A 24,999-nucleotide genomic window follows, 5' to 3' on the forward strand; every position below is an offset into this window, starting at 1 on the left:
GTAAAGGAGATTCATCCTGGTGAAATAAAAACGACAGGCGGACTGTGACCACCTGCAGATCAAACCGCATGTTTGCTAACAAGCTGACGCGGGTCTTATTTCCTTCTCTGATGTCATTTGATCCCTTCCTTTCAGGTTGAAGGCTTCGATGTGAAGCGAGTGGACGAGTACCACCTAACTGGAATCGTGCTGGACATGTTTGTGAAGTGGGAGCACAGACCTCCGAGCTCTGCAGAGGGGCGGGACAACCGGAACGAGGCCAGAGGAGAAGGCCGATCCAAAGCAGAGCAGAAGAGATGCGAGGAAGCGAAGTACTCGGAGGGTCTGGTGAGCTCTGCTTCCCATTCAGTTCAATTCAACTTTATTTATATATCGTCAAATCACAGCAATGCCATCTCAAGACGCTTTACAAACAGAGAAAAAAACATAATGAAGGCCAATTCATAACAGCCTATATAAGGAAACCAACAGATTGAGTTGGAGGCTCCAACTCAATCTCCCATCCTGAGCAAGCACACTGGCGACAGTGGGAAGGAAAAAACTCCCTTTTAACAGGAAGGAAACCTCCGGCAGAACCCGGCTCAGGACAGGCAGCCATCTGCCTCTGCTGTGTGGGGTAAGAGGACAGAAAGACAACAGACAACAGGAACTGCTACTCCCAGCCAGGGAGACCTGCTGAGACAGGAGACATATATGTTAATGATGCAACACTGTTATGGGGGGGGGGGGGTAAAAGAGAGAGATAAAGAGAAAAAGAAAGAAGCTCAGTGTATCAGGAAATGTCCCTCAGCAGTCTAAACCTATAGCAGCATAACTAAGGGATGCTAACCATCCCTAGCTATAGGACTTATCAAAAAGATAAGTCTTCAGCCTAGTCTTAAAGGTGGGGAGGGTGTCTGCTTCCCTAACACTAACTGGGAGCTTATTCCATAAGAGAGGGGCCTGATAACCAAAGGCTCTGCCTCCTGCTCGGCTCTTTGAGACTCTAGGAACCACAAGTAAGCCTGCAGTCTGCAAACAAAGTACTCTGCTTGGTATATAAGGAACAATGAGGTCTTTGATATATAGTGGTGCCTGGTTGTGGAGGGCTTTATATGTAAGGAGAAGGATTTTAAATTCTATTCTAGATTCAACAGGCAGCCAATGAAGAGAGGCTAAAACTGGAGAAATATGATCTCTCATGCTGGTTCTGGTCAGGACTCTGGCTGCAGAATTCTGGATCAGCTGAAGGCTTTTCAGGGCATATTTAGGACAGCCCAGTAATAGAGAGTTACAGTAATCTAGTCTCGAAGTAACAAAAGCGTGAACCAGTTTTTCTGCATCACTCTGAGACAGAATGTCCCTAATTTTGGCTGTTTTAGTAAACTTACTTATCATATCACATGGTTATATTTTCCAGCTCAGAAGGAGGCAGTGTTGATGTGTGTGTTTTCACAGAGCCGCCTCACGCCGGAGCAGGCTAAAGGCGCGTCGCTGGGCCAGTTGTGGCTGGAGCTCTTACGTTTCTACACGCTGGAGTTCGCTCTGGAGGAATACATCATCAGCATCCGCTTGAAGGAGCTCCTCTCCAGGGAGATGAAGAACTGGCCTCGCCGCAGGCTCGCCATCGAAGGTCAGCCGGCGCTCTTAGAGAAAACGCCAGCGGGGAACGCCGTCTGAGATCCTCTGTGTGTTTGTTTTACTCCAGATCCGTTTGCCTTAAAGAGAAATGTTGCACGAAGCCTGAACAGCCAGATGGTGTTCGAGTACATCCAGGAGCGCTTCCGTTCAGCGTACAAGTACTTCGCCTGCCCGCAGAGGAGGGGCAGCGGAGGACGCCAAAGACTCGGGAAGACTCCGGGTCAGGCTGGGAAAGCGGAAGGAGCTGGGAGGAGACGGGACACATGCACCAACAAAGAGGAGGACGACTGCAAAGATGGAAATAGTCGGAGTGCTCAGGAGGAGGACAAAGAGGCTGACAGCGAGGATGAGGAGGGTTCAGGCTCGTCCAGGAAAAGGGAAGAGAAGACTCTAGATGCCAGCCTGTTGGACATGGTGCTCAGCGAGAGGAGCGGAACCTCCTTCTCCCCCAACGGCCTGCTGGACAGTGACGAGGAGGAGGAGGAGGAGGAGGAGGAGGAGGAGGAGGAGGATGTGCCTGCTGCATCAGACGATGATCTGCACTACGTGTTTGATAAGATGATCTTCACTGGTGGGAAGGTAACTCTGACACGTCACTCCTGATACATTTTAGCCCAAATAAATGACTTGTGTGTCAAAACCAACATGGCCGAAGCGAGTTTGGCAGGAACTGATCGTATTTAACCCTTTAGATTTGATCATGTTGTCCCCGTCCTCCACACATGCCATCACATCATCCAGACTTATTGTTAATCAGGTGTTAAAAGTATCGAAACTGTAACCCAGCGTTCTGGCTGTTCTGCGCCTTCGTGGCTGATTGCGGCAAAATCATAGACCGTATATGAAAGATGGACAGAGCCTCCGACTGTAAAAAGTGATGTGGAAGTGCATAAAACTGCAGTTCCCCTTCATCCACTAGGGGCTGTTAAACAGAGCAAATCCCCATAGACTCCCATGTTAAAAAGACCAACTTCACAGCAGAAATAAACATGTTTACAGCCTGGTACAAAAATCCATTTTAGGTTTAATAGGTCAGGTTTACCTTCATGACAACTGTGGGGGGAGTGAATTTTTTTTCAAACTTCTCTGTTTAGAAATAATTTAATCTAAAAATTCAGAATATTTAGGGGCGTGTCCTTTTGATTGACAGTTACCCGATCTCCCACTTCAAGTCAGAAGAATGTAGAACAACTGCGGTTTTTAGCCGGTTAACAACGTGACTGAGACCATGGTCCTCAGCCAGAATAGGGTGGATTGCCCTCTCCGGGTCGGGAGTCAGGTCCTGCCTCAAGTGGAGGAGGTTAAATATCTTGGGGTCTTGTTCACGAGTGAGAAAAGGATGGAGCGCAAGATCGATAACATGGCTTAGCTTTAGCCTGCTTACCTCCGTTAGCTGGTTATCTTGGGGTTAGCTCGGTTAGCTCTTAGCTACAGAAAGCTCGAAGTTCGCTCGATGTCAATCATCCACCATGACGCTCACAGCCCCCCTCTCAGCTCCATCTCTTTGCCCATATTTGTATTTTCCGGGCGAGACGACACGGATGCCCCTGCCAAGATGGTGATGGTAGGAACCGCCCACCGAGCTTCAATTCAGCTCTTCAGAAACCTACGGGTGACGTCACGGAGGCTCCGCCCATCTCTTTATATGCAGTCTTTAGGCAACACCAGTCAGCAGGACTGGTTTTACCAGGTGCGCTGCGGTGTGTTTCTGAAGTGTCTCAGAAGTGCCGCCGGTTTTTCCGGGTCGGTTCCAGTTTTGCCGCTTTGAAACCTCGTCAGTCCAGAGCAGAGCGGATCGGATCGTTCAGGCAGGAAACCAGCTGATGAAAACCAAACTGGATCCAGTGGAATTTGCCAGTAAAAGACCACTACATGTCTACTTTACACTGAAACATCAACTTGTCTTCATCACCAGCACCAAGCTGTTAGGTGAGAGACGTTTCCCTTAAGAAATGACGCCGTGAAAAACGTGCATTTACCTCAGAGGAGGAAAGCTGCACCGTTTTGTAACCTCTTGTTGTGACACCACAGAAATAAAGAAACAAAGAGCAGGACGTGAGACACGGTCAGGCTGTGGCTGCTAATTTAGTCGCTGGGTTATTGTTGACTTTAAATCCTTTTTTATAAAGTATTTTAAGTCGACCAACACCAGCACGATGAACTGTGCGTGGACCGCGACTGGGCGGAAAGCTTGGCGGACCTGCTCCGTTGTGCTTCCACAATGCTTCTGTGATTAGTGAACCCCCAAAGTAAAACCTGCAGGGAAGGGGTCCCAGAGGACCAGGGTTGAGAACTGCTGCACTGTGATGATGGAAAACTCAGTTTCTTAGCTGTGAATCATCACTTCCTGTTGGCAGCAGCATGGTTGAAGGTTCTATTGGAGCATTCACACTGGTGCCGTTTAGTCCGCTGTGACAAACCCTGGTCTGCTTGCAAACCGGGGGTCTCGGGGGTCTCCAGTCAACCCCGATGTGGTTCTGTTGCAGTGTGAGAGCAGTCAGGCGACATCGTAGAGCGACGTACCATGCTGCCTCTCCTGCTGCTCGTTCTGGAGGTTCTGATTCAAACAGAACCAGACAGCAGAACGGTAGCGTTGCTCCTTTGTTTAGGAGCCGTTTCAGTCCAGGCCAGTCCAAGAGCTGCATTTTCTTCCGCTTTCAGGGAATATCGTCCCCTAGTGAGCGGTTGTTGTAACAGCAGGACGTTGCCCAGGTGCTTCGGTCCGATTGAGTAGAGCACAATGAAAAGCAAACCAAATGGAGGTGGGACATTTTTGTTCCTCCTAAAAGAAGCGAGTCTGCTGGACCGTTGTGGAGTGAATGCAGTGATGAGTCTGCAGAAGGATTTCTACACAACCTGTTGATCGTATGGAGCTGCTTTGAGTTTTCTGGAGCGGGCCTGGACATGCCTTCCAGGACTTGGTTGCAACATCCGGCTCACATCTGTCTGCGTCTGTTTATAGAATAATTTCAGACATCAGGTGTCATTTCTTAATGCATTTAACTGGAGTTGATCTGTGGGCCTGCTTGTTGTTCCAGCCGCCGACGGTCGTCTGCAGCATCTGCAAGCGAGACGGACACCTGAAAGACGAGTGTCCGGAGGACTTTAAGAAGATCGAGCTGAAGCCTCTGCCTCCAATGAACGACCGATTCAGAGACATCCTGGATGGACTCTGCAGATTGTGCTACTGTATGTTGGAAACGGGATCCTTGCTTCTCCTGGAGGGGGGGGTTCCGACTGGTTTGTTAGTTTGTTTTTGAGGGAACTGGGACACATTTAACTTTATTTACACGCAGTAATTTGCAGAAGATTATTTTCTAACTAGAAAGCAGTTTGCATCCTGGAATAAAACAGCAGGTGATGAAATGTGCAGCGATGCCCCCCCCCCCATGCTCTGGGGCTCATTATGTTGTTTGTTTGTTTGTAGATGAATTGTCGCCTTCACACGTTGAGCAGCAGAAGAGGGAACAGATCCTCGCCAGCCTGGAGAGATTCATCAGGAAGGAGTATAACGGTGAGACGTAACTACCAGCGAATAGAAGTCATTACGGCAGCGGTTTGGTTGTGATGCAGCAGGTCGACTCAGCGAATCGGTTCGATGTTTGCTGATTGAATTCATGTAACTTAAAGCTTGATAGATTATATTCATAATGATTACATAACCAGTAGGGGCTGGTTTTGGGGTTTTATACAAAAGAGAGAAAGGAAAAGGAGGTTTGTGAGCAAATGATAGAGGAAAAAGTGTAAAAAAAAAAAGTGATGCATATGATAAACAACATAAACATACAATTCAAAAACTGAAATCTAAGTAAGATTAAAAATTTTTAATTGAGTACAAATATGCTTATTTTTTTAAAGGTAAGATAATTCTTATTTTTTATGCCAGAGAATTCCTGGTTTTAGGAGTATTTTTACTTGTTTTACTTGACAAGCCAAATTTTCTTGTTCTGTTGGCAGATAATTTATCTTATTTTAAGCAACATTTACCTTATTTTTGTATATTTTTTTAATCTTTTTTTAAGGCTGAGTTTTTGCAGTGTATACAGAATGGCAAAAAATAAAAACCAATAATAAATCAAATTTAAAAGGATAAATAAACATTTATAATCATTTAGATATTGTTATGCCAGCACAGTGGAGTAAATTCATACATAAATAAACCTATAATTAAGTGAATAATAAACAAAGAAAAAAATGCATGTATATGTAAATAAATACAGAAATAAATGTTTAATTAATAAATAAATACATTAAGTAAGTTGCCCCCCCCCCCAACAGCTCCGCCCCCACCACGGGTCCGAATACTGAAATCTGTAGGTATTATGAAATCATACATGTTCCAGGAGAAGTTGTCATTTTTCTTTTCTCTGGTTTGAATCGACAGACAAAGCTCAGCTCTGCTTGTTCGGCTCTTCGAAGAACGGCTTTGGCTTCCGGGACAGCGACCTCGACATCTGCATGACTCTGGAGGGTCATGAGACCGCGGAGGTTGGTCAATTACACACACGTTAAACACCACCTCTCTTTTCTCACACACTCAGCATTGAATTTGGAATTTCCCAACAGAAGCTGAACTGTAAAGAGATCATCGAAGGCCTCGCAAAAGTGCTGAAGAAGCATACAGGTGAGCTGCCGCCTCCTTGCAACTTGGCAGAATTAGCACAAAGAGCTGCAGGTGAATTTCCAACCTCCCACCTCGGCAGGTTTGAGGAACATCCTGCCGATCACCACAGCTAAAGTGCCTATCGTGAAGTTCGAACACAGACAAAGTGGTCTGGAGGGAGACATCAGTCTCTACAACACGCTGGTGAGTAGACGAGGCCTTCATGCCTCAACCTGGAGTCACGAGGATGAAGTTTTAAACTTGTTGAATGTTTATGATGAACTCGTTTTGATTGGCTGCTTCTGGAGGCTCAACACAACACCAGGATGCTGGCGACATATGCAGCTCTGGATCCACGCGTGCAGTTCCTGGGATACACCATGAAGGTCTTTGCAAAGGTAATGATCAAGCAGCGACCTCCGGCGTCACAAGTGAAGCCAAAACTGCAGTTCCTCCTTCATCCACTAGGGGCTCCAAATAGACTCCCATGTTAAAAAGACCAACTTCACAGCAGAAACAAACATGTTTACAGCAGGAATAAACATGTTTACAGCAGAACTAAACACATTTACAGCAGAAATAAACATGTTTACAGTAGAAATAAACACGTTTACAGCATAAACAAACACGTTTACAGCAGGAATAAACATGTTTACAGTAGAAATAAACACGTTTACAGCATAAATAAACATGTTTACAGCAGAAATAAACACGTTTACAGCAGGAATAAACATGTTTACAGCAGAAATAAACACGTTCACAGCAAAAATAAACATGTTTACAGCATAAATAAACATGTTTACAGTAGAAATAAACACGTTTACAGCATAAATAAACATGTTTACAGCAGAAATAAACACGTTTACAGCAGGAATAAACATGTTTACAGCAGAACTAAACACATTTACAGCAGAAATAAACATGTTTACAGTAGAAATAAACACGTTTACAGCATAAACAAACACGTTTACAGCAGGAATAAACATGTTTACAGTAGAAATAAACACGTTTACAGCATAAATAAACATGTTTACAGCAGAAATAAACACGTTTACAGCAGGAATAAACATGTTTACAGCAGAAATAAACATGTTCACAGCAAAAATAAACATGTTTACAGCATAAATAAACATGTTCACAGTAGAAATAAACACGTTTACATCAGAAATAAACATGTTTACAGCAGGAATAAACATGTTTACAGCAGAACTAAACACGTTTACATAAAAAATAAACATGTTTACAGCATAAATAAACATGTTTACAGCATAAATAAACATGTTCACAGTAGAAATAAACACGTTTACATCAGAAATAAACATGTTTACAGCAGGAATAAACATGTTTACAGCAGAACTAAACACATTTACAGCAGAAATAAACACGTTTACAGTAGAAATAAACACGTTTACAGCATAAACAAACACGTTTACAGCAGGAATAAACATGTTTACAGTAGAAATAAACACGTTTACAGCATAAATAAACATGTTTACAGCAGAAATAAACACGTTTACAGCAGGAATAAACATGTTTACAGCAGAAATAAACACGTTCACAGCAAAAATAAACATGTTTACAGCATAAATAAACATGTTCACAGAAATAAACACGTTTACATCAGAAATAAACACGTTTACATCAGAAATAAACATGTTTACAGCAGGAATTAACATGTTTACAGCAGAACTAAACACGTTTACATCAAAAATAAACATGTTTACATCAAAAATAAACATGTTTACAGCATAAATAAACATGTTTACAGCATAAATAAACATGTTCACAGTAGAAATAAACACGTTTACATCAGAAATAAACATGTTTACATCAGAAATAAACATGTTTACAGCAGGAATAAACATGTTTACAGCAGAACTAAACACGTTTACAGCTGAAATAAACATGTTTACAGCAGAAATAAACACATTTACAGCAGAAATAAACATGTTTACAGCATAAACAAACACGTTTACAGCAGGAATAAACATGTTTACAGTAGAAATAAACACGTTTACAGCATAAATAAACATGTTTACAGCAGAAATAAACACGTTTACAGCAGGAATAAACATGTTCACAGTAGAAATAAACACGTTTACATCAGAAATAAACATGTTTACAGCAGGAATAAACATGTTTACAGCAGAACTAAACACGTTTACATCAAAAATAAACATGTTTACATCAAAAATAAACATGTTTACAGCATAAATAAACATGTTTACAGCATAAATAAACATGTTCACAGTAGAAATAAACACGTTTACATCAGAAATAAACATGTTTACAGCAGGAATAAACATGTTTACAGCAGAACTAAACACATTTACAGCAGAAATAAACATGTTTACAGTAGAAATAAACAAGTTTACAGCATAAACAAACACGTTTACAGCAGGAATAAACATGTTTACAGTAGAAATAAACACGTTTACAGCATAAATAAACATGTTTACAGCAGAAATAAACACGTTTACAGCAGGAATAAACATGTTTACAGCAGAAATAAACACGTTCACAGCAAAAATAAACATGTTTACAGCATAAATAAACATGTTCACAGAAATAAACACGTTTACATCAGAAATAAACATGTTTACAGCAGAACTAAACACGTTTACATCAAAAATAAACATGTTTACATCAAAAATAAACATGTTTACAGCATAAATAAACATGTTCACAGTAGAAATAAACACGTTTACATCAGAAATAAACATGTTTACAGCAGGAATAAACATGTTTACAGCAGAACTAAACACGTTTACAGCAGAACTAAACACGTTTACAGCTGAAATAAACATGTTTACAGCAGAAATAAACAAGTTTACAGCAGGAATAAACATGTTTACAGCAGGAATAAACACGTTTACATCAGAAATAAACATGTTTACAGCAGAAATAAACACATTTACAGCAGAAATAAACATGTTTACAGCAGAAATAAACATGTTTACAGCAGAAATAAACACGTTTACAGCAGAAATAAACACATTTACAGCAGAAATAAACATGTTTACAGTAGAAATGAATATGTTCACAGCAGAAATAAACGTGTTTACAGCAGAAATAAACATGTTTACAGCAGGAATAAACATGTTTACAGCAGAAATAAACACATTTACAGCAGAAATAAACACGTTTACAGTAGAAATGAACATGTTTCCAGCAGAAATAAACATGTTTACAGCAGAAATAAACATGTTTCCAGCATAAATAAACACGTTTACAGCAGAAATAAACATGTTTCCAGCATAAATAAACACGTTTACAGCAGAAATAAACGTGTTTACAGCACAAATAAACACGTTTACATCAGAAATAAACATGTTCACAGCTAAAATAAACATGTTTGCAGTAGAAATAATCTTGAATTTATTTTGAAATTGTGTATTTATGGGCGATGCTGAGTTCGGTGCAGAGCAACACCGTCGCCATGCTGGGCTGGACTGTCATGAAATTTCTCCTTTTCTTCTTGCAGCGCTGCGACATCGGGGACGCCTCCAGAGGAAGCCTCTCATCTTATGCTTACATCCTGATGGTGCTTTACTTCCTGCAGCAGAGGCAGCCACCAGTCATCCCAGTCCTGCAGGAGGTACCTCCCACTCTGAGCTGAATCTCTGTTTTTATATATTTTCATACTTGCACACTTATTTGTTGTTGTTTTAAGGTTTAACGTCGATCTTTAAACCTCACATCAGCATCAGGCCAGATGTTTATTTTTCTGTTAGTATTCAGTCATCAGATGTGTGTATGTGTTTATATGAATGAGCGAGTGTGATCGGTGTGTGTTCAGTTGTTTTAAACACTTGTTTTTATCGTGTAAATGACTTTTTTCTGCACTCATATAAAAACGCTGCAGAAATTAAATTTGAATTATAATTTTTTTTTGCTTTGATTGGATGATAAAAGTACGTCTTTGTTGTGTAATTGTAGATTTTTGACGGCACGACGGTCCCTCAGCGGATGGTGGATGGCTGGAACGCTTTCTTTTTTGACGACCTTAAAGATCTTGTGAGTTTACAGCGACTGACGCGGCACAGTGGTGCCGCTCGCTCGCGCCTCGTGCTGTTTCACACCGAGCCCGTGACTTTTCCCATCTTCTGCCCGCACAGCGCCAGCGTCTGTCGGACCGTCAGCAGAACAATGAGTCGGTGGGAGAGCTGTGGTTGGGCCTTCTTCGCTTCTACACCGAGGAATTTGACTTTAAAGAGCACGTCATCAGCATCCGCCAGCGGAAACGCCTCACCACGTTCGAGAAGCAGTGGACGAGCAAATGCATCGCTATCGAAGGTGCCTTTGCTTTGCTTGTAGCTTCCTCCTGACTCTGCAGAAGACTCCATCTGTTCTCACATGCCTTCTTCTCCTCAGATCCTTTCGACTTGAATCACAACCTCGGTGCTGGAGTTTCCCGCAAGAGTAAGTTCTGCAGGGTCTAAGAAGTCCATTTTCTGCTTATTTACTGCTTCATAATATAAATAGAAGTTGAGATGTATTCAGTCAGTTTTAGCTGCTGCCTTTGTGAGGTTCTGCTTCCTGAAAGCCCATCCTGCTGATCAGCTAGTCAGCAAGGCGCTCGGGGAGCTGCTCGCCTCCAACAGGAGGAGCTGGAAACAGATCCTAACAGATTAATGCCGTCACGACGCGGAACGGCGGTCCAGTTCGGGTTGAAGTTGAAGAAGATAACCAGGGGAAAATGGAAGCTGCACCAGCTGCAGAAAAGATAAATGAAGACAGAAAGACAGAACAGATCATCTGAGACCTCTTAGATCAGCAAGCACACATGACACCGTTCGCACCGCGCTGAGTTTCTGGCGGGGAATGTGGATGCTGCAGACATCGGCACCCGGATCAGCTGAGGACAGATCAGTTCGGTTCTACGACACCTGCATTTCAGCAGGTTGTCACTGTCTTCCTGCTCCAACACACCTGAGTCACGTTAAATGGTTCCAACAGCCAATCACGTTCTGCACAATGACTGGTTCATTTGAGTCAGGTGTGTTGGAGCAGGAAACATGGAAAACCTGCTTTAGAAGTTGTTGTGCAGTTGGAGCAAATCATTTTGATTTGTGTATTAGTACAATCTTAAAAAATCAGAATATTATGAGAAAGTTAAATACTTTTCATCCCTCATGTCAGAATGTGAAACCCAGATATAATATAGATCTATTACACATAGAGTGAAACATTTCTAATCAAATCAATCAATCAAAGATACTTTATTCATCCCTGAGGAGAAATTCAAAGTTTATCATTTATCTCTTGAAATGTTGATGATTATTATAGATCATGAAAACCCAAAATGCAGCTTCTCAGAAAATTAGAATATTACATACTACAGATAAAAAAAAACAACATTTTCAACAGAAATGTCAGGTTCCTGAACAGTATGATTATTTCCATGCACTCAGTACCTGGTTGGGCTCCTTTTGCATGAATTACTGCATGAACGCGGCGTGGCAATGGAAGCCACCAGCGTGTGGCGCTGCTCAGGTGGAATGGAAGCCCAGGTTGCTTTGATAGCAGCCTTCAGGTCATCTACATGGTTGGGTCTGGTGTCTCTCATCTTGACAACACCCCACAGAGTCTCTACGGGGTTCAGATCAGGTGGTCTGTTGGCCGATCCAGCCCAGTAACACCGTGGTCATTGGAGCAGCTTTTGGTACCTTTGGCGGTGTAGGCAGGCGCCAAGTCCTGCTGGGAAATAAAATCTGCATCTCCATAAAGCTTGTCAGCAGAAGGAAGCATGAAGAGCTCTAAAACGTCCTGCTAGATGCTGTGTTGACTGTGACCTTCAGAAAACCCAGTGGAGCAACACCAGCAGATGACATGGCTCCCCAAACCATCACTGACTGGAAACTTCCCTCTGGACTTCCAGCAACATGGATTCTGGGCCTCTCCACTCTTCCTCCAGACTCTGGGACCTTGGTTTTCACATGAAATGCAGAACCTGCTTCCATCTGAGATCCAGTCCTTTTCCTCCGTAGCCCAGGTGAGACGGTTCTGTCGGTGTCTCTGGTCCAGGAGTGGCTCGACACGAGGAATGTAGTCCATGTAGTCCATGTCTAGGATCCGTCTGTTCGTAGCAGCTCTTGATGAGTCCAGCTTCAGTCCACTCCTTGTGAAGCTCCCAGATTCCTGACAATCCTCTCCAGGCTGCGGTTCTGCCTTCTGCTGGTGCAGCTTTTCCTTCCACTCAGTTTTCCATTAACGTGCTTGGATCCAGCTCTCTGTGAACAAGCAGCTTCTTTAGAAATGACCTTTCTGGCTTTCCCTCCTTGTGGAGGGTCAGTGATGGTCTTCTGGACATCTGTCAGGTCAGCAGTCTTCCCCATGACTGTGTCGCCGTCTGACCCAGACTGAGAGACCATTTAAAGGCTCAGGATACCTTTGCAGGTTTTTCTGAGACATTTTGGGTTTTCATTCTCTATAAGCCACAATTATCAACATTTCAAGGATTGAATATATTAAATTTTTCTCTATATGTAATGAATCTATAAAATATAGGTTTCACATTCAGAAACGAGTGAAATATTGAACTTTTTTAATAATTAATTATTAAATTATTATTTAATAACAATTTTAATCTAATTTTCTGAGACGTATATTTGTGCCCCGTCGGAGCTGAGTCGTACTTTAATCACGTAAAAGTTGGATGAAATCCAACATGGCGTTGGATGCATTGTTTTTTTTTTAAAATTTTATTTTATTTATTTATTTCTAACTAAAAAGAAGGAGTTTTAAAAGAACAAATATTGGTTGCAACAAACAACAAACAAAATAATCTTCTTAAGTTCGAAAAAGGGTTTTGGAAGAAGTTGGGCGCTTATTTAGTCCAAAACCTCCTCATCAATGACACCGTAAAACTTTCACAGCATAAAAAATACACATTAAATTCCATTACAATGAAATGTAAACAGTATAAAGTCGTAATACACACAATAAATCATAGAATTCAACATACATTGCTTAAAAAAAAAAAAAACGTATTTGCCTCATAACTTTTAATTATCTCATCTTTTATCATTTGTTTAAATTTTCCCATTGATTGACATGATTTATTACCACGTATGGAAGTGGTTGGGCTTGGATTTAGCTGTTTATACCGTTCAGACTTTCATAAATAAAGGTGAAAAAGTGGGATTTGAGCCTCTTTCACCTGCAGTGTGAACGCAGCCTTGGATTGTCTTGAGCCAAACGAAAGGCTCCTCCGTTGTTCGCTGGCGTTTGCATATACGACCCATCATTCCCGCGGTGAGACTCTTGAAAAGCTGCCGTTTTTATGCTCAGCGTATGTTACCATGGTGATGGAGCCATGTTTAGACGTTGACCAACCTTTGAGACGGCTCCTAACTCGCACACCGGACCTCATGAATCCATACGTACAGTAAGACTCAGGATGCTTCTGCTCCATGAGGCTGAATCTAAAGTTTCCGGAAGCCCTGATCCTCCATCGGACTGCTGGATGCTTGCATCGAAGCAGGGACGATGCTCCATCCTTAACTCTGCCTCCTCTTCCTCCCCCAGTGACGAACTTCATCATGAAGGCCTTCATAAACGGCAGAAAGCTGTTTGGAACGCCGTTCTTTCCCGTCCTCGGCACCGAAGTGGTACGTTACTGGTGACTCAGGTCCTCTAACACACGATTCAACGCGAGCTTCGTCCCGATGTTTGATGCTGTGTGTCCCGTGTCGTGTCGCAGGACTACTTCTTTGACTCGAAGGTGTTGACGGATGGCGAGCTGGCGCCCAACGACAGGTGCTGCAGGATCTGTGGGAAGATCGGACACTACATGAAAGACTGTCCGAAGAGACGCAGGTGAGAGCAGAAGCCATTACTTTTACTGAACACAAACACGAGAAGACTTCCTCGTATCTCTGACCTGTGGATGGACAGGCAGCCGCTTTGGAAAGGGTGTTGCTACAGATGCTGCAGTGGGAGGAGTCAAACTGGTCCCATTACCTTCTGGTGCATCATTTTCTCTTTGTTCCCAGTCCAACTCCTTCAGATGAATTTGTTTTCCTCCCTCATCAAGCAAAGGCTGCTTTTCCTCCATGGTCTGCAAGTTAATGCCCTCTCAAACAACGCCGTGTGTCCTTCCTCCCAACATAGACCGAGGATGGACTTGTTCTTTAGCCCGCCGTTGGCGTCGGCAACCAGCTCCATTGGTGCTTGTATACTGTGTGTATTACCAGAGAAGTCCACCAGGGGGCGTGTTAGAGAAGTAAGACCAGCTGGAGTTTACACACACAGTTGTGCTCATATGTCTTCATCCACTTTCATTAAAGAAAAGCTGAATTTACAACAGTTACTCAAATAACTGGAGACTTAAAAAAGGAACAATAACTAAAAATGTGCAAAAATATCATTTAGTAATATAAGACGCTGTTTTTTCATTTAATTGAGTTGAAAAAAGACAAAAAGCAAACAAACAAATGTGTTCTGGACAAATTAGAGCAGTTTTCTGTTGAACAGTGGGACAAAATACCTGTCGACAGGTGCAGAAGTCTGACTGAGAGGAACAGAAAACACCTGACTGGAGCGGAAACATTAAAGGATTGTTAAACACAATCTCACTTTATGAGTGATGTAATATGTAATAAATTATCTTATTTGTTTGCTTTTTAATAGAATATTTCTATTAAACCAGAATTAGAAAGAAATTTTTTTTATTATTACTTTAGTCAGTTTCAGCTTATTTTACAGCCAGCTGTTTTTTTTCCTTCTTTAATGAATAAATATGAGCACAACTGTATGAGAGTTTAAACAATCCTCTGTTGATTTTTGTGGGAAATAAGATGAGTTGATGGAGTTGCTTAGCCAACTCTGGTATTTAAAGAGCAGCAAACTGTGTTGGAACCATCCTCACGTTGTTTCTCCATCATCCTCCTCCGTTCAGAAGTAATGATCTCCAACCAGCTGTTATGTGGAGTGTATTAGTCAGCGTGCATCGTAAAGATGCAGGTCACTGCAGACATGATCAACAAACTTCCTATAAACTTTTTATAACTCATGAGGCTGTCGACCCGGTGACCTGGCATCAGGTCAGGTTGCTCCCTCCGCTGCCTCTACTGGTTATTATCAGCATGAAACAGCTTGCAAACCCGCAGCGTGAGATTGTGCACAAACAGCGCCTCAAACAAATGTGAAATACATGAGACAGCCACAATAAACATGTTTACATGTAAAAAAAAGGTGTATCGACACGTAGAGGGCTTTGCTATAAAATCTTAAGGATCCTTAGTCCTGGTTTTAGAAGCTTCCCTGCTGCAACGCACCTGGCTCAGATCTTAAAACCTGCAGGACAGCGGTTCCTGGAGGACCAGGATTTAGGATGCTTGCGGTAAAACTGACCCGGCCTGAACGCCGACTGTATTTTCTCTGTGTGTGTGTGTGTGTGTGTGTGTGTGTGTGTGTGTGTGTTTATGCCACTGCAGATAAACAGAGTCTGCATCACACTTAATAAACTGCTGAATCTTTCTCTGACATAAAGAGTTTATTTAGTTGGATTTGATCATTTTTCTGAAGTGTCTTTAGTTTCAAAGTGTAATACATAAGCAACGGCACACACACACACACACACACACACACTTTCCTCTAGTTTTCTGTAAAGTCTGTTCTAAATCAGGGATGTGAATCTAACAACTAACTATTCAATTCGATTCCAATTTTTTTGGGTTACGATTTGATTCAGAATCAATTCTTGATTCAGATTTTTGATTCATAATCATACTTTAGTACCAAAAGGTTCTGATTTCCAATTAACTTCATTCTTTTACAAGCCAGAAAGAACTGAGAAATTATTCAGGCCGATTTGACTTAAATTGCAACATGAACAAAACTTTGTTTGCTCGTCATTTTTCTTCATTTCAGGTAGGAAACAACAACCCAGCAGCCAGATCATCACTTTGCTGCTATAAAGGCCAAGAAGACAAGTAAAACCATCAATAAAAACAATAAAATAAAATTTTATTTATCTGATAAAAAGAATTGTGAACCAGAAAATCCTGATTTTAGATTTCTTCGATTCGATTCCCCAGAAACATGCAGTGTTGGAAGTTTCTGTTGTATCCACCAAGCAGCTCGTTGCTATGAAAAGGCTTCTCACACACTGGACTCTTTTTATTCATTGCCAGGATGAAAAAGAAAGAAAACGATAAAGACGAGGACATAAAAGAGGAGGATCGGGAGCCGAAGGACCGACGCTGCTTCCAGTGTGGGGACACGGGTCACGTTCGCAGAGACTGTCCCGAGTACCGCCACCTCAAACAGAGGAACGCCGGAACGACCGGTGAGCAGGAGGGAACATTTTAACTCCAGTTTGACTCATTTTCACCTGAAAAACTCACATTTCTAATGTCTGGAGGAGTCATTTGGCAGCAATAACTGAGCTTAGCTGGAAAATCCAGTTCAGGTCTGAGAAAATGTTTTATTATTTAGCAAAGTTTCTTTTGTTTGTGTTTAGTTATGAGCCATTTAGGTCGATGTGCATAAATATGGTGTCAGCAGCAGCTCATGTGCAGCGAGGATATTTTTGGATATTTTTGTTGATAAAAGGTCACATCTGTGTCTTTTTCACAGACTGAACACAAACCTGATCGGGATTCAGCTTTCATTCACGTCCAGATCTCTATAAAACCCTTCCTGAAAACTCCACCTGCAACGATTCTCTGAACAAAGTCAAGGATTTTGTTCTGACAGCAAACAAAACACATAAAGCAGATTTATTATTCATTATCAGAATAATTAGTTTAGTTTATTCAGCAGTGGGGTCAGATCGGGTCAGATGCGTCTTTTGCAAGAGCGACTTTGTTCTTATGTACTTATATTTTCCTTCCCTTTCTCATCTTTGTCCCTTTTTTCGCACCACAACACCTTACGGCCCGTTTCCATCAGTATCAGCTCGTTTGTCGGGTTTTCCACTCAGCTTTCGGACCCGTTTACCGGCACTGTTTCTGTAACTCCTCAGCCCAGGTCGGGTTGTGTGTGACGTCGCCAGACTGCATGCCGCTATTGGCCAGGGGCTCGTCCAATCAGAGGTCATGGAGTGACATCACTGAAAGAGCGACTCCAAGTTGTTTAAGTTACATGACGAGCAATGGCGCAACAAAAGTCTGTTCCGTGGTCCAACACCGAGGTGGAGACATTTCTTTGGTTGCTGAGGAAAGGATACAGAGGGAACCAGATGGAGCGACACAAAATGAAAAAATCTATCAGAAGTTTCCTACTCAATGTCTACAGCTAGCAACGGAGTTTCCAGCATCGTCGAGAGAAGCTGAAAAAGCTCCAGAGTGACTATCGGCAGGTCAAGGACCATGATGGTCGGAGTGGATCAAACAGACTGGAAGTGGTTCCAACAGATGGAGACGATTTATGGTCAGCAACCGGCGAGCCGCAGACCAAGAAGCAGGTTGCCTCTAGGTCCTGTGTTGTTACAGAGCTTGTCGTGCACAACGCTGACATCACAGTGATTTCACACAAACCCCGCCCCTTTTAGACCTGGTAGTAAACTGTAATGGAAAAGAAACCGGACCAAGCTGAGATGAGTCGAGGCGAGCTCATGCTGATGGAAAAGAGGCGTTATTGAGTTGTACCTGCAGTGACAATAAAAATATTTCAGTAACAACCAAGTCACCAGTAGGTGGCAGTGTTGCATCACGCAACCTGCTGCTAAATGTCCGAATGCAATGGCTAATTCAGTTGTGCTCGCTTTGCTAGTAACCATAGCAACAGATTCTTCATGCTGTCAGTTTCATGGCTGATGTCCAGTCTGTCCATACCTCCACCCAGCGGTGGTCGTGTCTAATCCAGCAGCACCACTAGCCTGGCTGTTAGCCTCTGCAATGCTAATGCCAACATCTCCTTCCTAACGATATTTAATCCAGCGGGTCACCCGCCTAGTGGAAGTGGTCAGGTCCTCTCCGGCGCTGATGGGTTTCATCCAATCAGAAGTCGCGGTGGCCACATGACTTTACCACCCAGGTAGAAATAGTAGTTGGATTCTCATTCGTCTCCTCCAGCAGTCCAAGTCCTGGTGCAGCGTTACCATTGGTCAGATCAGTGGCGAGCTTCTGGAGGGATGTAGCATCCATGAGCCCACAGCTGGGTCGTCCTTTTACTGCGTCACCTGAAATCCTACAAAACTAGTATTTCCCAGTTTGTTGTTGAGACAAGCAGAAGAATCTGGCAGCTGCGTAAAGATCGGAGCGAAACGAATCTGAGCGGATCGGAGCGAATCAGAATGGATCAGAGCGAAACCAGTCGGAGCAGATTGGAGCGAATCGAAGCGTATCGGAGCGGATCGGAATGGATCGGAGCGGATCGGAGCGAATCGAAGCATATCGGAGCGGATCGGAATGGATCGGAGCGGATTGGAGCAAATCGGATCGGAGCAGATCGGAGCGGATCGGAACGAATCAGAGCGAATCAGAACAGATCAGAGCAGATCGGAACGAATCGGAGCGAATCGGAACGGATCGGAGAAGATCAGAGCGTATCGGAACGAATTGGAACGGATCGGAGAAGATCAGAGCGTATCGGAGCGGATTGGAGTGAATCGAAGCGTATCGGAGCAAATCGGATGGGAGCGAATCACAACAAATCGGAGCGAATCAGATCGGAGCGAATCGGAACGGAACGGAGCAGATCGGAGCGAATCGGAACGGATCGGAGAAGATCAGAGCGTATCGGAGCGTATCGGAACGAATTGGAACGGATCGGAGAAGATCAGAGCGTATCGGAGCATATCGGAACGAATCGGAACGGATCGGAGAAGATCAGAGCGTATCGGAGCGTATCGGAACGAATTGGAACGGATCGGAGAAGATCAGAGCGTATCGGAGCATATCGGAACGAATCGGAACGGATCGGAGAAGATCAGAGCGTATCGGAGTGAATCGAAGCGTATCGGAGTGAATCGGATCAGAGCGAATCGGAACGAATCAGAGCGAATCGGAACGGAGCAGATCGGAGCGAATCGGAACGGATCAGAGCGAATCTGAACGGATCGGAGCAGATCAGAGCGTATCGGAGCGTATCGGAACGAATCGGAACGGATCGGAGAAGATCAGAGCGTATCGGAACGAATTGGAACGGATCGGAGAAGAGCAGAGCGTATCGGAGCGGATCGGAGTGAATCGAAGCGTATCGGAGTGAATCGGATCGGAGCGAATCGGAACGAATCGGAGCGAATCGGAACGGATCAGAGCGAATCGGAACGGATCGGAGCAGATCAGAGCGGATCGGAGCTGGTAAACTCAGCTTCCTTCTTCCTGCATTTTTATTTTCCACGTTAATGGAAGTAAGTTAGATTCCTGATCCGCAGCAGCGTCACGAAGAAGCCAGATAATGTGTCCAAACTTTAAGAGTTTGGAGGACAATGACTCATAATATAGCTCAGAGGTCGAGCTGCAGGTTTTAGTGTTTCCCTGCTACAACACGCTTGATTCAAAAGAAAAGGTTCTCCGACAACTTGTTAACTTTTACTCCTGCTTGTTAATGAGCTTTGGATTCGGTTAGTTGCAGCGGGAAACACTGAAACCTGCAGGATGGTAGCCCTGGAGGATCAGAGTTGATGTTTCCTGATGTAGATCTTGTAGTAAAATGTTTATTAATATGAATGTGGACCGTAAAAGATCTTCTTCTTCTTCTTCTTCTTCTTCTTCTGCGGCAGTTCCTCACATGGTGCGAACCGTGGTGAGCTCCCAGAACATGCCCCTTCCACAGACCTCTGCAGATGGTTCTGGTCGGACCAGACAGCCTTCAGAATGTGTGAGTAGAACACGATCGGTGCAAAATAAAGAGTTTTTTTTTACTTCATTAAGCTCCAACATTCCAGCTGTGACCAGTTTTCTTTCTTCTTTCTGATAGTCTGATAGTCGACAGACTCCGCCCTACTCCCCGCAGCCCACCGCTGTCCAACAGAGCTCCTCCCAGTCCTCCCCGCAGCCTAAAACCAGTTCAGCTGGTCCGCAGAAGCAGCCGGCCCACCCCCAGGTCCCGTTGTCTCTTTTCAGCTACCCTAGCTCCCATCCAGGCCAGTATCATCCGGGGGCGCTGACGGCGCTGGGGCTCCTTCCCACACACCAGTCCCAGGGGCAGCCTCATCACCCGGTCCACATCCCCTCCACGTCCTGGCCGATCCACGGTCCGGTCCTCACCTCGTCTTCTGCCACCGTCCCCTCCCCGCCCGGCCTGAAATACGGCCTGCGTTCAGCGAGCGGCAACGGGAGCTCCTCGGGCTCAGGAGGCGGTCCCAGCCCCATGAGTCTGAACGACCCGAGCATCATCTTCGCCCAGCCGGCGGGGAGACAGCTGGGCATCGTGGGGCCGGGACGAGAAGGACACTGGCACAACCACCTGGCACAACCTGGGTCCCTCATGGGCAACGGCACTGTGGTGAAGTCAGGTAGTTACTGGGTGAAGTGTGGTGGCACCGCCGGTCTGTCTGTCAGTCTGTCTGTCCTCAGCTTTAACCTCTTCACTCCCATCACTCCCAGCGCTGCAGCTGAAAGTCATCAGCTCATTAAAACCGTTTCTATCATCTAAGACAATAAAACATAAAAGACAAGGCAAACAAGTGGGGCGAAGACAATACGCTTTTGTCCTGATTCGATTCTGATGTTTTGGGTGCCGATTTGATTTAAATTGTGATTCTCACAATTCTTTGATATTGCTGATTTTTTTCATTTCAATTCAACTTTATTTGTACAGCGCCACTTCACAACAGTGTTGTTACAGGACACTTTACATACACATCATTTCGAGCCAATTCATATATATCCTATAACAGAAAACAACTGATTGCATTGAGTCATGACTTCGATCCAATCCCCCATCCTGAGCATTCTTGCAGATTAACAACAAAAAAATATATAAAACTTTTGTTTTACTCGTCATTTTTCTTGATTTCAATTAGGAAGAAACACCACAGTAGCCAGACCGTCATTCTGTAAAGTACAAGTAAAAAGATCAATAAAAACAATAAAAATGACAAAAAATTATATTGGATTACTTTTATTTATTTATTTAGTTTTTAATTGTTTTTTTAAGAAAAAAAAAATCGATTTTAAAATTGTGAACCAAAAAATCCAGATTTTTTTAATGCGATTTTCCGATTGGATTTCCCCGCCACTACAAGCTAAATGTGGAAACGACCCGTTTAGCTAACGGCACACGGACAAACCGTCTCTACTGGAAGAACAAAACTGCCTCCAGCTACAATTCTCCGAACCAGAAGTAAAATAAGCCAAAAAATGTTTATAAAACATCATAAACTCAGTTTTAACGTTGTCGTCTTACCTGCAAAACTTCCATCTATCAGAATAAAACCACTTCTACTGAAGAACTCCACTACCCAGAATCCTTTGAGAGCAGTTTCCCATAAAATCCATATTTCCTGCCTGCTGACATGGATTTGACTGGCAGATGACAGGTGTCAGTCATTCTGCAGTCATTTCCCTCCTTCCTGTTTATGATAAGTGTGATAGATGCAGACATGGTGACATTGCCGTGATTTTCCTGGATCACATGATTAAATTGCCCTGAAACCGTGTGTTAGCATGATGCACAGATTCACCCGTTTGCATCGTTTTCATCCACTTCTTAGCTGCTTTTGGATGAAATGGCAAACAGTCCACCACAGAAGAAGAGCAGAGATGATTTAAAAGTCAGTGGCGCATGAAGGCCTCACTAAAACAAATTGTGGCTGTGTGTTACGGCGCATGTTGGGTAAAAAACCACGTTGTTTTGTCTGTAACGCTGCGGCTCCTTTCCTCTCGCAGAGTCAGGTTGGAACATTACGTCTTTACTAAAACCTCTGCTGTTTCCCTTCAGCTCCAGGAATTTTTTCATCCTCACGCTGTTTCAGTTTTCTGCAGTTTTTATTCTTTTTTTTATCCACAGATCAGTTTTAAAGTTAGAAACTAAAATACAAAGTAACGAGTCAGAATTCCCTCCATGTTCCATTCTCATTCAGTTGCACAGCGAGGAATCTGCAGCGATGAAATCTAACAAGCGCTTGGTTTATTTTCTCCGTAAATGCAGAGAAACTAGTTGTTTTTGTCTTTTTTAAGCAGAAACCCCAGAAAGACCCTGAAGAGCTTAAAGAACTTCAGCTTTATGTTGTTTAGACGCCGTTTTCCAGCTCACCGGGTGATTAAAATAAAATAAAATGTGGGGTTACCCAAGGATCAATTTTAGGCCCAATACTTTTTAACCTGTATATGATGCCACTTGAGGACGTCATCAGGAGACACGGTATTGATTTTCACAGCTATGCTGATGATACACAGCTTTACATCGCCGTGTCTCCTGATGACCTGGAGCCAGTTAACACCCTTTTAAACTGTATTTTAGATATAAAGTCATGGATGGCAGAGAACTTCTTACAGCTCAACCAGGACAAGACTGACGTTTTAATCATCGGTCCTGAAGACAAGAGAGAGATCATTTCATGCAAACTACAGAGTTTTAAATCCTCCCAGTGTGTACGAAATCTGGGTGTTATTTTTGACTCTGAGCTGAATTTTATTCCACATATCGGAAATGTTACAAAGACAGGATTTTATCATCTTAAAAACATCGCCAGAGTCCGCCCATTTCTCTCTCTTGCCAGCACGGAGGTACTAATGCATGCTTTTATTTCTAGTAGACTAGACTACTGTAATGCCCTGCTCTCTGGTCTTCCCATAAAGAGTATTTCTAGTTTACAACTACTGCAGAACTCGGCGGCACGAGTTCTGACAAGGACCAGGGGGCGGGAACACATTACACCAGTTTTAAAGTCCCTGCATTGGCTCCCCGTGCATTTCAGGATTGATTTTAAGGTTCTTTTAGTGGTTTATAAATGTCTTAATGGTCTTGGGCCTTCTTATTTATCTGATCCGTTTTTAAGGTATGAACCCTCGCGGACCCTGAGGTCCTCAGGTACCGGCCTTTTAGTTCTTCCTAAAGTTCGTACCAAAACATATGGCGAGGCCACATTTCAGTATTACGGGCCTCGGCTATGGAACAGCCTGCCTGAGGGCCTCAGGGCTGCAGAGACTGTTGATGTTTTTACAAAAACACTCAAGACCTACCTTTTTCGTTTAGCTTTTAACTAAGTTTTAACATTCTTATATTAACCCATATTTATTCTTCTTTTTAGTTAGTTTTATTTATTTATATATTTTATATATTGATTTACATCTTTTTAGTTAATTTGATTTATTTATATATTTATTTACATATTAGTATAGATTTTATTTATTTATTTATTTTATTTTTTTAAAAATGGATTTTATTTTTGTTTTCACTCCAGCTCTCTCCTCATTGGGGTCCTCTTCACCAAGAGCTGCCCCTGCTCTGACTGCATGGGTGTTGCTGTGGGGGCTGTCCCTGTCTGGTGGGTTGGGATCCGGCGCTGCAGCCTTACGGTTGTGGCGTGGGTCCTGTCTGCCCGGACCCGGGTGGCCCCTACGGTGATGGCCTGGGTGGTCTTGGTTGGGGGTGGCCCTTTGTGTAGAGGCTCCCTGAGAATATCGTTTCCTTATCTGGTGCACATCTGGTGCAAATGCACCTGGCCATTCAACTTCTTTTAACTGTTACAGGGCAAATAGGGCATGGGTGAGGGTGGTTGTGGGTGGGTGAAAGGGGATGTGTATGTGTGTTAGTGTTTTATCTATTTTTATCTATTTTGATGTAAATTGTTTTATAATGTAAAGCACTTTGTATTGTTTTTAAGCACGAAAAGTGCTATACAAATAAAGTTTGATTTGATTTGATTAAAGTTTTCTTTATGCTGACTCTGTAAGATGAAGAAAAAAAGTTCCTTTTCTCCACAGAGTCGGGACACCAAGCCTCGTCTGCAGGCGTGAGCCAGGGCTCTCGCTTGTGGGACCACAGTAAACCCCCCCAGTACACCCTCTCTCCCTCCTGGCCCTACAGGATGCCCCAGAACTTCATCCAGCAGGGCAACGGGGGCTTCCAACCTGGCAAACCCTTTATGACTCAAGGTCAGTTTCCAGACGGGTTTTACCAGCTTAACCACAAGTTGTCTGGTTAGGATGACACTGACAGCTGCTTCTTCTTTTTCTTCTTCTTCTCTCCCACAAGGCGGCTCAGTTGTGCATCCCAATCCGAACTTCCCACTGGTCCCTCACGTCCGGCATCCGATCAACCTGAATTTTATCCAACAGAAGAAATAAGTTGCATCTCTTTTAAATTAGGTCCACGGTCAGTAACTAAACACTCCCCATCACTCGATCACATGCAAATTTTTAAAATGAATTTTATCATTTTTGTACAGTTTTTATGTTTTATTTTTTGTGTCATTACATTGATTTGTGATACAAATGTCAAATATTTTAATACCCCCGTTTTTGAGGGGGTCCAAAAAAAGTGTTTTTATTTTATGTATAAAGTAAGCAGGACAAATGTAAACCTTTATTTTTATTAGCTGTAATCATACTTTGCTTGCGACAAGATGAAGGCTTTGAATAGATGTTTGTTTAAAAACAATCTAACGTGTTACCCCAGTATGTACGGTAGTGCCAAAAGCAGAGATAGCAAGAAAAAAGGGGAAAAAAAAAAAAGCTTCCATTTGGACAAAAAGCTGCAAGAAAATAAAGAAAAGAGCAAACAGTTTCAGTGTGTCGGTCGCTTTCTTTATGATCTCCATTTCACTCACAGGAAGGATGCTCAGACACTTCATGATGCTTTCAGGGTAAATTGTGATAATTTTGTTCTGCTTGTTGATGGTGTTGCCGAGGCAACCATTCTTTCCCAAGCATCAC

At 43.1% G+C, this 24,999-nt stretch overlaps 1 protein-coding gene across 1 annotated transcript in view; it reads left to right on the forward strand.

Annotated features, from left to right (window-relative positions):
• Positions 1–24,770, forward strand: part of tut4 (terminal uridylyl transferase 4) — a 33,549-nt gene extending 8,779 nt beyond the window's left edge. Inside the window, exons 11-30 of the mRNA XM_079245294.1 lie at positions 136–327; positions 1,438–1,612; positions 1,688–2,199; positions 4,659–4,809; positions 5,048–5,134; positions 6,005–6,108; positions 6,187–6,244; positions 6,324–6,427; positions 6,532–6,621; positions 9,708–9,821; positions 10,163–10,240; positions 10,342–10,519; positions 10,598–10,645; positions 13,754–13,836; positions 13,929–14,044; positions 16,363–16,517; positions 19,899–19,996; positions 20,096–20,633; positions 24,049–24,219; positions 24,320–24,770. Coding sequence (XP_079101420.1) covers positions 136–327; positions 1,438–1,612; positions 1,688–2,199; positions 4,659–4,809; positions 5,048–5,134; positions 6,005–6,108; positions 6,187–6,244; positions 6,324–6,427; positions 6,532–6,621; positions 9,708–9,821; positions 10,163–10,240; positions 10,342–10,519; positions 10,598–10,645; positions 13,754–13,836; positions 13,929–14,044; positions 16,363–16,517; positions 19,899–19,996; positions 20,096–20,633; positions 24,049–24,219; positions 24,320–24,411 — 3,144 coding nt within the window. The 3' untranslated portion in view covers positions 24,412–24,770. The remainder of the gene's footprint in view (positions 1–135; positions 328–1,437; positions 1,613–1,687; positions 2,200–4,658; positions 4,810–5,047; positions 5,135–6,004; positions 6,109–6,186; positions 6,245–6,323; positions 6,428–6,531; positions 6,622–9,707; positions 9,822–10,162; positions 10,241–10,341; positions 10,520–10,597; positions 10,646–13,753; positions 13,837–13,928; positions 14,045–16,362; positions 16,518–19,898; positions 19,997–20,095; positions 20,634–24,048; positions 24,220–24,319) is intronic.
• The last annotated feature ends 229 nt before the right edge of the window (positions 24,771–24,999 follow it).

The sequence above is a fragment of the Telmatherina bonti genome (assembly GCF_933228915.1).
Source record: "Telmatherina bonti genome assembly, chromosome: 8".
In the NCBI taxonomy this organism is placed as follows: Eukaryota; Metazoa; Chordata; class Actinopteri; order Atheriniformes; family Telmatherinidae; genus Telmatherina; species Telmatherina bonti.